Source organism: Pyxicephalus adspersus, chromosome 1 (genome assembly GCF_032062135.1).
Source record: "Pyxicephalus adspersus chromosome 1, UCB_Pads_2.0, whole genome shotgun sequence".
Classification (NCBI taxonomy): Eukaryota; Metazoa; Chordata; class Amphibia; order Anura; family Pyxicephalidae; genus Pyxicephalus; species Pyxicephalus adspersus.
Window position 1 is genome coordinate 75,175,274 of NC_092858.1, and position 17,260 is coordinate 75,192,533.

Below are 17,260 nucleotides of genomic sequence, written 5' to 3' on the forward strand. Positions count from 1 at the left end.
TACTGACCCCTGAGCTAGAGCCTCACTGTAAATGTAGGGTAGACTTTCTGATGTGACTAAATGTAATTAGAAATAATGTATAAAAATAAGAGTTACATATGCATACCTTGTTTTTGTAAAACATAAAGGAGCGTACTCATTAAAGAGCAAACAGGTTGTTCACCAATAAAATGAAAAGTGCTGATTATTCACCACTATAAAAAATACCCTTTTGAAGCTGGTATTATAAAAGTGGTGAGCAGAAAGTTTTTTTATGAATGGGTACTAAATTATTTACAGGTCATCACTTCTAACTAATCCAAGTATAATGGGTTACTCCACACCAGATTTTTTTTCTTGAAAAGGAAGTAAAAGTTGTACTCTGACATTTCAAAATGTTTCAATTGAATATTATTATTTTTTTTATAATTATGCAACTCAAGAGGACACAGACAACTTGTATCATCTTCAAACACAGCTGGTTTATGTCGATATGGAACTAAAACAGAATGCTGCTATGGATGGAAACGAAACCACAAAGGACACTGTGAAGGTAGGTCTATTGCTCAAACCTTTTGGTGAATTCTGCTCTTTGTGTAATTGTTCATCTAGTAGTGCTAGCAAAGACCAAACAAATCAATAAAACAACATTCAATTAATATTTAAACAAAATGCTAGAATTTAATTTAAAAAAAGTTGAGCACTTGAATTGTATACATATCCAACACACTTTTTGTTTTAGTGGGGAAAACAAAAAAACTCTGGTAAAGTTTTTGATGTATCTTCTGTATTGTTATAGTTACAATTGTCACCAGCACAGAGATGAAGAATGAACCCAATAGCTCATCCTATAGCTCTACCCATTGATTGCTATAAGCTGTAGACCTAATTAATAATGTAATGCTTGATAGCTCCCAGCACCAGAAATGAGCTTTTTCTGACAGTCCTGACCTGCAGATTGTTCTAGGAACTAATCAGTACAAAACAATGCAGCTGTCAGTCAAATGTGTTTTTGTAAGAATAGTTCAAAAAATGTATAGGGTCTACTTTTGGCTGGTATTCAAAGAGGGCACAGCTTTACCTTATTCAACAAAAAATACTTTGCAAAGTGAATGTACATTTTGCTAGGAAAACAACCCTAACAGATTTGCTAAAAGAGCAGAGACTGTTAGCAAAGTGTATGTTTACAAAGTTTAGTGAAAAAGGGTGAATCTTTGTTCACTCAAGGCAAATAATATATTGCTTATACATGATTGGATGATTAAAGTAAAACATTAATCTAGATTGGAGAATAGCTTGGGTACCTTATTTACAATTCTAAATGTACATTAATGTAAAGATTTAAACAGTGTTTAGTAACTCAGTCTCATTGTGGAAAGTCACTGGTCTGACTGTTGCATGTATATGTGTTTATCTTTATGTTTTGAGTTATGGAAAACAACATCAAAAGTTAAAGAACTAAGAAGAAGTTAAAAAAGAAGTATAGTTAGGTGACGCAGCATTAAGCCTCAGTATACAAAATAGTAATATGCAAATATTTTTTTTTCTTTCCTGCCTATAATAAAGAAAAAACATTTCTACAAAAGGACTGCATATAAGGAACAAAAATTAGACATGGGCCCCAGATCATATATTTAATCCTGGAGCCTGTCAATCTATATCAATGTATTTGATACGTAGAAACAGAGATATGACATATGGTTAGCTTTGACCTGTACACGTGGCCTGCAAACACTCACTTTTTCTAGAGGGTATCATTTAATCCTCTTACCAGTTCAACAGTATTTAATGTCTATTTATGATATGATCTGATGACACAAGTACTTCTCTTACTTATCAGTGCATTTACGGTAATTCCATATCTAGTTTCACTGTGTCCATGTATTTATGATTAGTCTGCTGTGGTTTAAACTATTACCAAAATATTATTCCAAGGTACTCACCTACCCATGTAATCCAATATACACACTTGGGTTTAGAGTTAGAGTCTAATAAAACACAAGCATATACTGTATACTCATATTTCCAATCTTAGATGCTTTAGTGTTAATGTTAGGAGAAACTAGATACAACTTTCTACATCGGTTGTAGGAACTGATGGAATTCTAAACTTAAACATTTACAAAAATGTCTTTTTTATAATTTGTAACTATAAAATGTAACCTCATTTAGCAAATGTACTATATACCTTTTTGAATTATATTGAAAAGAAAAAGGTAGTACACTACCTCTCTAGTGATCCATTACATAGTACTTTATAAACATTCATGGTGGATGTGACCAAAAGTGTACATGTATATAATTTTAGAAGAGCTGTGATCACAGGAACAAGGAGCAGTGGGATGTTCTGGCATCTGCAAGGAGAGGTGGGAACAGTAGAAGTCAGGCAAGGTTGTCTTACCTTCCATTTTTTGTTTTCTCTGAAAGGTGTTTGATGCAGCCATAGACATGAAATTACCTGATGGCCCTTCTGTCCATGGCTCATCTCATCATCATTCATTTTTCTCAAGTCCTTATTTTAAAAGTACACATGCAAAGGGAAAGGTTAAACATGATCATTTTTTACAGCCTGCACTTTAATTATTACTTATTGATACATTTTTGTTTCATTCCTTAGCTGTGTGTGAGGAAGGTTGTAAGCACGGTGAATGTGTGGGACCAAACAAGTGCAAATGTTTTCCTGGATTTACTGGAAGGAACTGCAATCAAGGTATGTACCCAATGTATAGACCCATTCTGAACCTTACATTATTAAAATGGTGATTTGATTTCATCCATCCTGTAATACTGTAGTAACAGCAGTCTTGGCCTTTTTAGGAATTTAGGATATGTTTGGTCATTTCTTAGTAAAAAAATAGATGAAACATATTTCAGAATTGTCTCACGTTTTAGTGGCACAACAGGTCCTAATCCAATTTCAGATTAAAATGTATTTTTTCTAGTGTTGGTTAAAAGTGATATCAAACATCATGGGTATATCTGCTACAATTTAAACTACCCCCAATGTGGGACTATACATTACAAAATGAAAAAGTTTCTATTCAAAGAGAAAACAGAGTTGAATTAAGGTGTTAGATTTGTATGATCTCTGTGTGTTAACACTTTTTTCTCACACCTTAACATGCATTGCAAGTTAGGTGCACAGTTTAGGAAAAGGCTGGCAATGCACCAAAACTTCCATTACCGTGCTTTGTGGTTAATCATAACCCTGCATGTGTTGGTGCTGCATTGGCTAAATGCACAATCTGTGTTGCATTATTGTGTGGGACTGCAAATCTATTAAAAACTAGGGTATTCTCCATAAATATTTGTTTAATATATCGATCAAACATTGCTTAGAAATCTCTTTTTTGCCTGTTCAATTCTTCTCCCCCTACTCTGCCCACCAATAACTTAAAGAGAAGAAATCTACCAGCGCTTGATAGTCAGAGCGGAGGGGTGGCATTGATTGGGCACAACAATTTGCCAGGTTGATATGTTATTTACCTAGTGTAAGGAATGGTTAAAAGCAATTTTTTCACTTCTTGTCCCAGTTACTTATCAGGAAGTAAAGCTATGTTCACACACAAGATTTCTGTCTCTGGAAACAATATTTTGTGACCTTTTCCAGGGATAGTAGAATGTATTAGCACTCTATACAAAGTGCTGTTCAGGTTCTATGTAGAGGGGAGGGAGGCACCCTGCTGTGTCGTCCCCCATAGTAAATGACAAAATTCTTCAGGTCGTCAAGTGATCTTCCTGCCGGGGGTCCCTTGTACACACACTGGATTTTCAATTGTTTGGCATGTGTACATACGATAATGTGAATGCATACATTAAAGCCGCATACACACGTGCAATCCTTGTCGTTGGAAAGGATCTTTCACGATCCTTTCCAACGATAAGAACTGCAAGATGCATGAACGAGTGCTGTACATACAGCACCGTTCTGCTCTATGGAGAGGGTAGGGGGAGAGCGACGGAGCGGCACCCTGCTGCGAGCTCTCCCCCTTCCCTTGCATTAGGATTGCTCATTGTTCATCGTCCGTGGATCCGCCAGGACGGATCCACGGACGATGAACGACCTGGGCTGTACACACGCCAGATTCTCACCCGACATCTGGCCGATGCCGATTATCGGGCGAGAAAAATTTGACGTGTGTACACAGCTTGATGCAGATGAAGCATAGTGTTTATGATATTTGCTTTCCACATAGCTGAATAATTAAAGTAAAATACTCTAAGCAAATACCAGTTCAGTTTTTTTTAATTAATCCACCTTGAAATCTCTACAAAGTTATGAAAGTTTACCAGTAAGTCTTCACATACTTTGTGCCTCAATGTGCCATAAGTCCCAGGTCTGAACGCATTGTAACATGTTAGGAATGTGTTACCACAACAAGTTTAATACATTCACTATGAACATGCTGGGATGATTTGTTGCTTTTATTGGTTTGTTTCATTAACAGTATAGTATGCATTTATATTGTTTGCTGTTAGCATTACTTCTAATTTTCTGTTAATTTTCTTACTGTAGTTCATGTCAGTTACAATTACATTTTATTAATAGTAATCTTCTTTATAAAATTGTAACTGTACAAAAAATGTATAATATAAACCTGGTAATGATTCTGGTAATTGTTCATGTACAGTGGAACCAATGTTTAGAAACTAAACAGAAATAAATAAATGAAGCTGTCCTCCGTATAAGTAATAATATATTATACAGTAAGTACTTTTGCTTTAAAGAGAAAATATTTTAAATGTCACTATTCTCAAAAAAGAGTAGAACAATAACGATCTTTTACAGTGCCTGGTTATCATCCACAACTGAATACTGTGGCTATCCAAAAACTGTATATTAAAATGTCTTGAACTCTTTAGTCTATCAAAGTTTATTTCCGGATTAATCATGATTATTATCTGTTCTTGATGACAATGTTGCCAAAAGAAATAAATGTCTGGCCTCCATGTCATTCTGGATTTTTTCCAAAGCAATATATTTATAGTGTTAGAAAATTATGTCCTGGAACTTCCTGTGTCCTCTATAATTTCTTTATGATCACTCTTAGATTTAATTTTTTGTAATAAAAACAATATGGCAGCATAGTCCAGCTATCTTCTTTCTTGAAAGAGAACAGTTGTGTATATTGCTAATATAGATAAATGTTTTTGTACAGGTCAACTAAAATCTTGCTGTTTGGGGCCTGAAATTTTTAGGGTGTGTGCATGCTTCCAGAACAAATGTTTAAAATCCAATTAGGACACATTTTAGGGGCATTCACGCTGAATTGTTAAAGAATGTGGTGAACCAGAATGATTACCCTTTAAAATCTGTACATGTATCCCTAAATAGGTAACACCCCCAACCAGAAAGTAAATATGGACCTTAGTTAACGTCTTTAGAACCTAAAAAAATTGCTGGAGTTGCACTTTAAAATGACATATAAGTACACTTGCTCAAACACTGGATTATAAATTTGTGACAAGCTGATAAGTGATCTTTTTCTTTTTAAGTACATAGTATTAATAAATGCACTGTAAACTGATAGTTTAAATGATTCAATATTTAGCCAGTAAAATGTGTCAAGGGCTTTATAGTCTCCCTAAAAAACACACCATATATCTTTGCTGTCATATGTGCGTGCCTATTAAACAATAACAGCTGTGGGCTTAGAACAAGTGCAAATGTTAACCTCTCATAACCTTTTCTAAGCTGCCATAAAAACATTTCTAAAAACGAGGATACAATTTCATATGTTTCTACTGTTTGTTAAAAATGACTTTCATGGATGCTATGTATAAATGACACCAGTCTGCACTTTATGTATTTTTTTACCAATACAAACTATTATGTTGGGGAAAATGCCTTTATTTATAGAATAAAAATATCATAAATCATAATCCATAAAGCTATATGTGTGCACTTTGTGTGCATGTGTGCATAGTTGTATGTAATAAAAAGTTGAACCTGAATTTAGGAGATGCAGCATAAAATATATATTTTTTATTTTTTTAACAATTTTTTACATTTTTATGCAAAAAAACGAGTGCTTCAGTCTGATACACATAGAACAGTACATAACAAGTATATTGTGTCAGTACATGAACACCTGACTGGTATTTACTTATGGCTCAAGTTTTCCCTGGTTACAGTCTTTTTAGGCCCTCCTGGCACACATTTAAACCAGATGCTTCACGAATGGGTCCATGGTGAAAACTCAACTCCTCTAAAGTTGAAAAAGAGAAGAAGCATTAAGTAGCAGGAGCATATTCCATTATATGAAAAAAATCTTTTTTTTTTGTATGTATAGATCTAAAAGGTCCAACATATCCAACTTCCTCGAGGCTACAGACAAAGGATACAACATAATATGGAAAAAGGACAAGAAACAGAAATATTAAATATATTAAAAAGTGAAAACAATGTGTAAAAGTTATTTATACTTAGCTCTGGAGAAGCTCTAAATAATACACGTAATATCGTGTTTAGGTTACTGCAAACTTTATCTTAAAAATAAAAAAAAATTAAAATATAAAACAACACTATACTTTTAGATCATGACACCTACACAGTCTATTTTTATAAAAGAACATTTCAGTATTCAGGTAACAAATACATTTGTATTAACTCAGTGGGTACCTTCCATCATACCTGTTCATCGCTGATATAAAATCCAGGAACTGGTCTCCTTAAGGCCTTAACACGCTGCTTTCCTTTCTGTTCTATCATTTATATTATTGTTCCTCAGTGCTCATTCCTTGACATTATGATAATTGTTTTTTTTAATATTAATGGAGGAGGTGTTAGAACTAAAATACTTTAAGATAAGTTCAAACCAAAGTGTTTCTGTAGTAACATTTAACATTTGGAGCTTGTTTCCTGGCAATGCTAAGGAATGTTACACTGACTGGTGATCCATCAATGCAATGCCTTAGGAAGATCCTACATGTCTGAACAATCTATTTTACCATGTACATTTTTCGTAATACTGTATTCTCTATACTACTGGTGATCTGACAGTATTTGATCATTTATCAAATTCTTTTCTTAATGTTCTTGCTTAGGTGACAGCTCATAACCTAGAGAAGTTGTAAGGGTTGCCAATAATACTGTGCAAATTCCACGTGCATGTACAGTAGGTGGAGAAATCACTGAAATTCCAACAAGACGCATTCTTTTAACAACTGTTTTTTTCCCCATCTGTATGGTGTATCAATATTTAACAGGTCATACATTCTACACAGCATACATTAGGTTTAACTAGAAGTTTCACTGTTGGCAGAACCCAATATTCATCCTTGACAGTTTTAGACAACTAGGTCTGGAGCTATTATTACAGATAGAAAATGCATAAAACAACTAATGTAGAAGCCATAGGTAAAGGTAAAATATCTCCAATGAGGACAAGGAGACAAATAAAAATATATTTTCAATAGAATAAGGAAGGGTTATCACTTCTGACAATGTTTGTATTAATGCTCATGCCTTCTGGTCTGGTGACACCCTAATTCTTATTTGGACATCACAGGTGCAAAAGTATGGGGATATTTCTCTAGTGACAGACAGAAATAAAACATTTTAGATAGAGTTAAGCTTTCAGTTCAAAGAACTTGAAACTAGAAACACAAAACTTTGTACAAATGTACTCACCTAAGATGAAAGTTTGTGATCATCTCTGGGAATTTCTTCTATGCCCCCCACCACCACCAGTGCTAAGAATAGAGCCAGGCTTACCAAAGAACACACAGAAGCTTTGCATGTCTCTTCTGCCAAAAAACGCAACCTCCTGGTGACTTTTTGTAAATGTGAGTTTACTTCCATTTTAAATGAGACTTTTTCCTGCTTAACGTTGAGACTAACACCATCATGTAACTCAGTGCTGCTATTTGTATAGCCCAAGTCTTCCCCAACAACAACTTTAAAGACCTGAGATTAGTCAATTGAAACACATTGCCAAATTAAACATGTTTGTGCCTTGTCTATTGGATTATTTTTTTTGATCAAGTATATTACAGTATTGTTATATATTATTTGCTATATATAAATAGTACTTATGACCTTTTTCAGACTGAAGTTGTCCTTCTGCTGGAATTCTTTTCCATCACTAGAAGTCAAAGCCTTCTGGGTTAAATGGCAGCCAAAGTCATCCTTCCCACTTCTTGTTTACCCTAGGGGTCATGTCATCATTCAGACAGGGTATTACAGGGTATTACAGTATTACTGTATGGTGATCACACTTGTAAGTGCCTTCAGTGCACATTATGAACCGTCTCCATCAGAGAAGAGGACGTTCGGGGAGGTTAAAACATTACATGATGATTAAAAAAAATAATTAAAATTATGAATGTGTTATGTACCTGTTAATAATCCCCCTGTGTTTCCAGGATATGAAGGGTTTATGTCTTTTAGATGACTTTACATATTTGTATGCTAATAGATGCTGATTTCTTCCTAATTATTTGTAAGTCTGCTTCATTAATGTTTATGGCGCAGTGCAGGTTGAAACTACAGTGATTCCAAGTCTCTTGAACTGTTGCTGACCTTATTTTACTTTCCAGCACAAAAACTTTGGCTCAGCAATAAAACTGCTAAAAAGTATGTGTCCACATATTTCTGAATGAAATGTCTTTTGCAGATCTGAATGAATGTGGCCTTAAGCCTCGTCCCTGTGAACATCGGTGTATGAACACTCATGGCAGCTACAAGTGTTATTGTCTTAATGGCTACATGTTGATGCCAGATGGCTCTTGTTCAAGTAAGTAAGTTATATAAACAGTACATACATGTATTTTTTATCTCATTATTTCCAATGCAAGGTTTAGTTTGTCCATGAACACATTCACTAGTTTCATATCCGCGAGACAGCTAATATAAAACTAGGTGAAAATCCATGGCAAGACTGGAAACCCCAAGACTCGGGTGTCTCTAATTTTGACCCAGTATGAATAATATGATCCTTCTGCATTTTTTGGATACACATCATTATATACGGTATGTCTCCTGTGCTACATAAATCATACATACATTAAGGTGATATTTATATATATATAAGGTTTAAAGCTGAACTCCAGGCTAAAATCTAAATACAAAGTTGCAGTGCAGTTATGGTAAATGTACCCATATCTAAACCTGGCAGAGGGAAGAGGAGAAGACAAGCGGTAGGGTGGCATCCTCTGCAGTAGTAAATATAGCAGCTGTTAGCTGTCTGTAGTCTAAAGGACATTGCAGGACAACTATACTAATCATGGATGTTTACCTAAGGAGATCACAAGTGACTTTCTCAGGCAACAAAAATCTAAACTTTATAGCCATTTCAGACCTGTGCTGAGCCACAATGGTCTGTTGAAGACTCAACTGCGATCCCATCCTCTACCATTTGTAACCTTCGTCTACTGACAATATATGAAATGTTGTTTTTGCTGTACAGGTTGACAATCGAAAATCCGGCCATCGATAATCCAGATCCTTCAGTTTCCCGGCATGAATTTTGGATCACATGTTCAATACAGGGAATGCAGTACACTTTTTGGCCACTAATGTTTTGCTGGCGCTGGTCTGCAGAAACATTTGCTTGCTAAACTAAATACCCACTGAGACGTTATTGCTGCCTGCTGCCTAGAACTGTGCCAGATGTCCGCTGGTGCTGCGAGTGAAAGGCTGCCTGTGTTGAGAGGTAAGTATTAAAAAAAAAAGATCTGGAATTCTTGAAAATCCAGCACTCCTCAGGTCCGGAGGTTGCTGGATTTTTGGTTGTCAACCAGTACTTAGTTTTATATCTGGATCCTGGCTGACAGCAACTAGAGAAAATCTGCACACATTTATAAAGATGTATGCAGCAAGTGAAAAAAAGAGAAAATAAAACCCAGCACTCAATGCAATTCCAAGCTAAACAAATTGAATAAAAAAGAAGAAACTGAATTTAACATTTCCTAATGTAAAAGTCTGTAAATATTGTAAATGTATTTTGCTCCAGCTACTAAAGTACAGCTACTATGGGTATCAAATGTTGCAAAGTTTATACTTTAGTTGTAGTGAAACTCCTTCATATTATAATATTTGAAGAACCATTGCATTAAGGTCATTTTTTTTCTGGGTCCCACTGAAGGTATCCAATTTTTTCTGTGTTGCTGATGACATGAAAAAATAATAACTGCTATAATTGAAAGCATGTGCTCATAATCTTGCTTCTCAGGCTCCAGGACTTGTGCGATGGCAAACTGCCAGTATGGCTGTGAAGAAGTCAAGGGGGAGGTGCGATGTTCATGCCCATCCAGTGGACTGCAGCTGGGACCAGATGGAAGAAATTGTATAGGTGTGTTAAAATATAATTTTCAGATTGCAGCTCACTGCAGGATTAAACCAATTATGTCCGATGACGATAGAAAATGAAAAAAGGTGGCCTGCATAATTTATTTTTCAAATTCTCAATCAATTAAGTCACAGATATTTGTCTTTGCTCTTTCTACATTTGAACAATGCATTTTTATTTTTATTTATTAAAACAAACCTGTAGCTATTCTGCTAGCTGCAAATGTAGTCATTTGTTATCATTTACATACAAGAAAATGCAAACAAAAAAGCTATGGGCAAATGAGCTAAAATTAATTGAAGAGTTCAGTTAATTTATCATTTGGTTATGTTTCTAGTTTTTATTCAATTAAATCTGTTTAGTTCTGATGAATGATCAATGAAGTGATTGTAATTTTACACGTCTTGCCATCAACAGCAAATGTAGTTTTCTTCTTGTGTTTAAGAGCTGCTTGGAAAGATTTTAATCTCTACAACCCATTAACAGGTGCAATTTACCTGTAGTTGACCTCCTTTTGACCTGCATATGAACTAAATCAGGCTGCTTTTGCAATAAAATGCTTATATATGGTGAAAATTAGTTATGTGAACAATAGCCCATAAATCCCTAACCACCACCAGAGTATCAGCCTTGTTTAGGACCATCCCTAACAAACACTTTTATGTCAGTGATCTATAGCAGCTAGAGCTTATTACTATTATTATTATCCGGTATTTATATAGTGCTGACATATTAGCACCTCACAATTACATATATGTAGCACCTCACAAAGTCTGCAGTCATGTCACTGACATACTATGTAGCGCTTCATGCAGTCATGTCACTGACATACTATGTAACGGTTCATGCACTCATGTCACTAGCTGTCCCTCAAAGGAGCTCACAGTCTAATGTCCCTACCATAGGCATATGTCTTTGATACAGTCTAAGGTAATCTGTGGGGGGGGGAGCCAATAACCTAACTGTATTTATTTTTTGGAATGTGGGAGGAAACCCATGCAAACACAGGGAAAACCTGCAAACTCCATGCAGATAGTGTCCTGACACATTCCAACCTAGGAGGCAGTGCTGAAAAGGCCAGAGTGCTAACCACGGAGCCTTGCTTTTATCATTATTTTTAGTATTAGAAAAAGGTTTAAGTAACAGGGATTCTAGTGATCATTTTGTGCTTATTTACCTTTATATATATAGAAAAATAAAATAGTAAAAATGTAAATATTGTATCAAAACCAACATTATAATATGATTACATTTTTCATGCAGATATTGATGAATGTGCAACTGGAAAAGTAACTTGCCCTTCCAACAGAAGATGTGTGAATACTTTTGGAAGCTATTTTTGCAAATGTCAGATTGGTTATGAATTAAAATATGTGAAAGGGAAATATGATTGTGTAGGTAAGAATACTAAAATGTCTCCTTAGTCACTAGTTGAGTTTTGGATGATGGCAAAAAGTTCGGATAGATTGCTAGTAACCAGGGCAGTAAGTAAGTGGAAAAATCTTTAATAGAGATATAGGCAGCTATAATTACACCTTGATTAATGCATTTTTTATTGGTGATTGTGCCCCTATAGTGCCACTGATTGGCAAAATAGAAAATGGGAAACATAGACCCCCATTACAACCTAAGGTGTTCTAATCCTTCTCCACTAAAAAGAAGTTTGGTCTAGACATCTGAGGTCTAGAAAATATGAGGTTAGTGCGGACAGGTTCAGATGTAAGCCCTAGGCTCATTCTTTCCATTAGGGTCAATGACATTGTTAAGACAACTGGAAGATATAATACCTCCAGCTTTTTCCTTGTCTCTCCTGCCTTCCTATGGGTATAAAACAACCCAAACCACTTCAGTTAAATGTATTGTGTGCTTTCAATTTACCAGCCTTTGCAACCTTTTCGTCAGTTATTGTTACTTTAAAAGATAAGTACACATAAAAATAATATTCACTTATGCTTTTTGCCCCCATTTTCTGACCTAATTGAACCCACCTCCCCCATCCGTTTATGCATAAATACCTCCATCTGATGGCTGCAACTCCGCCACCACAAACCTTTACTGTCTGTGTCTGTGTATTAAAACCCTAGACCTCTTTGAGTTTTCCTCTAATTATTTTTAACATCAGGCCCTATGGAAGTTTATGGGGCACTAAAATGCAGGGGGTTCAGGATGATGAAGACTTGTGGTGTTGAATGCAAACAAACATCAGATATAGATAAGTATGCATCTATAAAGAAGAGGGTGGGTTAGGGAAGGAGGCAGAAAAGGATAAATGTAATTTGTTTTGCAAGTGAACATACCCGGCAACAGCCAAGATAACGTTTTCAGTCTTTAACACAAGCAATCCAATAGAAACAAAAGAACAAGAACAATTTAAAAAAACGTTTAATAAGATTAAATGACTTTCTTTTAAATGACTAAAGAACTAAGTTTTTTTTCTCTGAAAATGACAAAAAAATCGAAACTTCCTAAAACAAACTTTATTCTTATTCAGTTTGTTCCTATTTTATACACTAGAATCCTAGCCACTTATTCCTCATTTTCAGAAACATTGCCTTAGATTTAGTTTCAATATGTATATCCTAGAGTTTGGCACTCAATTTGTTTGGTACCAAGGAGATAGGGTTATCAATCAAACCAATGACAGTTGGGTTGGAGAACCATGATATGTGTGTTAGAACTCTGCAGCCTCCTTAGGCCAATTTATCTTATGGAAGGAACTGATTAGCCAGTTTAAATTGTTCCCTAAAGACAGGAATGTGCCAGGATTATCTATTTAGCTTGTTTAGTGGATTGATCTTTCATCATTGCATGTCAATGAGCACTTTATTGTGTTTCTTATTTCACAGATATAAATGAGTGCTTGATGAAGACTCATAAGTGCAGCCCTTACAGTGATTGCCTAAATACCCCAGGCTCATATCAATGCAGATGCAAACAAGGATACAAGGGTAGTGGATACCAATGCTCAGGTAGGTCCTTTGAGCAAAGAACTGTACTATATAGTAATTGAATGTATATTTTACCATTTATTTCATGTATTTATGTCATAAACCCCTATGGATTATTTAACCTTATATTTATCTGCTGTATTATTGAAACAGTTTAAAAGTGTAACATTTGTTACATTTGTGTTGTGAAGCCTTTCCATCCAGTCCACTAAGGCGATGTACACACATCCAAAGATTCCTCCCCATTATGAACAGACATGCTTATTTCAGGCAAGAATCTGACACATGTACAGCAGTCATTCAACGTAATTTTTTAATCCATCGGGACAAAACCATGAATGACCGATGGGGAACAACTGATGTGCAAGTCGGGGTGTCTCCCGCTTGTTCTCCCCTTTCCCCTCTCCATAGCACAGAACAGGCTCTGTGTCTACAGTGCTTGATCCCTCGTCTCTCACTCTTTGTCGCTGGAAATGATCGTAAAGGTCTTTTCCAGGCAAACAAATCTAAAGTATTGAATATAGCAGAATACGGAGAACTTTATAGCTTTCACACTGGGTTAGGGAAAATGGTTTGTGTAGTAATGACAAATAATATACACCAACAAGTTTACACTTTTAAAAGATACAATACATACTTTGCATTTGATTGCAGACAGACATTCTTTGCAGTCACCCACATCTGTACATACTTTGATTTCTCCCTGTTAAACAAAAGATGTAAAGCGAATAGGAGTATGAAGTCATCACTATAGAATGCGTTACACAAAGAAATAATATTTACATTTAACTATACAGATAATAATGCAAGAGTCGCAGGGTCAAATAAGCTTATATATTAAATTGATTTATAGATTGAGAAAAAATAAATAGATCTAAGGACACCTGAATTAAACTGTATGTGGACTATTCTTTTTCTCTACAACTCAGTCATTTATGTTGATTATGCCCCTGTTTAATCTCTTTCCTTTAACAAGAACAAATACCTGGTGATCTTGCCGTTCTTCCTTTAAAGATCCAAGGGCACACCAAAAAAATTAGCAAACACATTCCATAACCTGATCGGGTGGTTACTCCTAAGAGTTTATTGGACTGGTGTATGACTGCTACATACACTACAATTTATTTTGGTGCTTCCAGGCAATTTTCTCCAAGGCTAAGCAAACAACATTTGGGAGGATAAAAAGCCATTTTGTACAGAGTTGGACAAAATGTATAATAATCTGAATCTAACATGTTGGCACTATAAATCTAAATATACCAGTCAGATTGAATAGGAAATGTCAGGACAAAAACTTTTTGAAATTGAACAGCATGACGGTTTAGGCTGCTGGCCACTCAGAGCTACTCAGGAACACTTTTTCCTTAACCTCACTGCAGTTCTTTGGGGTATGGTGATTATTAGGAATTATTATTGGGTGGTTTGTATTTCTTGATTGATTCCGTGTGGGTTTGTAATCCATAACTTGGGTCTGCCATTTGACCTACATATTAAACTTTAAGGAATTTGGGACCTGAAAATATTTCTGGAACTGTTTAGGGAAATAAATATGGAAAACATGTGAATGTTTGACTTTATATAGACATGTGTGGCATGGTTCTACATCAGCAATAACATGTAAAGTTAAGTTATATGTAAACAAGAAAGACATTTAAAAAATATAGGCATCTTCTGTTGGTGGAATATACCATGTTTATCTAAAAAATGAGAATACACAATTTTTTTTATCAGTTTACTTTAAAAGTACCAGCTTCACTCTTTATTTTACCAGTATAAGCTTTATTTAACCAATATATATATATATATATATATATATATGTTTCCTATCCTATTTTCTGGATGCTTTCATATACTATTATGCACTTAAATTGTATTATTAGCACAAATTTTTGATTTATTTTCATAACTAGGGAATACATGTTTAATCGTGTGTACAGTAATAATATAAAACTAACAGTACAAATACTACAACATGATATCACTTATCCTGCCATCTAAATAAATAGCATATGTTTAGATTACAGATCCCGGTCTGTGATTTGGCAGTGGCAGCACATTTTTGGGCTCCAGAAAAGTTAATGTGTGGTATGTTTGATTTAGCTTACATATCAACATACAGGAGCCACGTCAAGAATGTGTAACCTATGTTTTCCTTAAGAAAATAAAAATGATCAAAGGGTCTGATTCATTGTTGTATTTGTTTTTATATGACACCATGATAAACATTCAGTGAAATCTAGAAAGTTTGTAATAACATAACTACAGTATATAAATAATGTTCGTGAAGATGTAAGATATTATTGCAACCTCCTTTAGCTTGAATGGCTAAACAGTCTCCCAGTTCGTATTAACGCTGTTTCTCTGTATTTATTCCAAGCACTGATTCAGATACGTGAATGCAACAATATTTAGCTAGATTAGAAATATCACCAAAAGGATTTAAGAGGCAATGATACAGTATTCACTTCTGTATTGGTGTACCTGAGATTTTCTGTTTCTGATGTCCCAAATACAACATGTTTTGCACTTTCCATTGCACTAGCTTTTCTACAGGTTTGCTTAATACCATCAGTAAAAAAAATATTATATTTATAAAAATAATAAATTAGAGGTGTTTGTAACTGGTATATGCTATAAAATTTTTAACTGATTAGTCTCAATATTTTTCAGCTTTTCAGCTTTTCTTTAAGTTAAAACTCAATAATGATTTTGCTGTTACCGATTGTGCACTGATAGTACAGAATATATCAGTCATGGTAACAAACCAGTAGTAAAACTTTCATGGTGGTGATAGCTGAACTGAACATTGCTATTAGTTGTCAAATATTTTTAATCCTGGACCAGATCAATTCAAGGTTTTTCTGGATCCCCCATTCTATTTTCTCTAGTCTTGGAGAGCTTTTTAAATCAGACCCAATATATACAATAAGTTTCTATCTTTTTAAGTTTGTATTTGTACAAAACCAATCATGCAGTGCAGGTTTGGAATAATGAAAGGACTTTCGCTGTAAACTAATATCTCTTTGGTTTCACTATAGCTGTTCCAGAAAAACCTGTAAAAGAAGGACCTAAAATAGTGGGACGTGCAAAAGACACAATAAAGAAACTGTTGGCTCATAAGAATAGTCTAAAGAGGAATGAAGACATAAAGAATATAATACCGGAATTGGTTGTAACACCGTCTCCAAAACCACGTCTGCAGCCATTTGACTATGTGGATGGAGTCTACATTGGAGAATCCTACAAAGAGAAGGAGGAAGATGGAGATGAGGAAGAAGACCTGGATGATAACGAGGATGATGATGATGATGTTGATGACTATGAAAATATGATTGGACAGAAGAAAACACTCAGAGGTGATGTGTTTGGTGAGTTAAGCTTTACTGTATTCAATGGATGAGATGAGTTAATATTAAAAAAAAAATGTTCCCACTTTCATATCAGCATGATTTAAAAATTGCCAGTAGCCAATATTTTGTTTTTTTTTAAAATAAGAAAGGACATGCAGCCCTGCTATTGATACTGGAAGCGTAACCATGTAGCACAGTCTACCAACCCCATGTCCTAAGGCATGTGAAAGTTTGTACCCTATGCCATGCTGATATAAGACCATATGCTTTTCAGCACTTGATGACTTAGGAAAATAGGTCTCCATTGTTGGACAAGCGTCTTTCCATACCACCAATGACTGAGGATGTGGTACATGGGGAGCGGTTATACACTACTACCTTATCTCACTGGAGTGAACTTGTGACCAACTGGGCTTTAGTAAATAATGTAAAAACATCAATTTTATAAAACATAAATAAAACTAAATAAATACTACTCAGTCATATAAACATATGAAAAAAGCTATCCTTATTTTCCTGTACACCACTGAAAATGCGAGTCCATTTGGAGCATGAATGTTCTCCAATGCTAATTAAGCTAATAAGAAACTGAAATAGATTCTCTTAAACTTCAGTGCTCTAGTTGATTAACTAGTATTTCCATTTACTAGGAAGCTGAACTTCCACTCATCTTTGCTTTATTACTATACAC

At 35.0% G+C, this 17,260-nt stretch overlaps 1 protein-coding gene across 1 annotated transcript in view; it reads left to right on the forward strand.

Annotated features, from left to right (window-relative positions):
* Positions 1–17,260, forward strand: part of EGFL6 (EGF like domain multiple 6) — a 39,167-nt gene that overhangs the window by 11,703 nt on the left and 10,204 nt on the right. Inside the window, exons 2-8 of the mRNA XM_072414458.1 lie at positions 423–532; positions 2,597–2,689; positions 8,598–8,717; positions 10,155–10,274; positions 11,535–11,669; positions 13,118–13,240; positions 16,258–16,587. Coding sequence (XP_072270559.1) covers positions 423–532; positions 2,597–2,689; positions 8,598–8,717; positions 10,155–10,274; positions 11,535–11,669; positions 13,118–13,240; positions 16,258–16,587 — 1,031 coding nt within the window. The remainder of the gene's footprint in view (positions 1–422; positions 533–2,596; positions 2,690–8,597; positions 8,718–10,154; positions 10,275–11,534; positions 11,670–13,117; positions 13,241–16,257; positions 16,588–17,260) is intronic.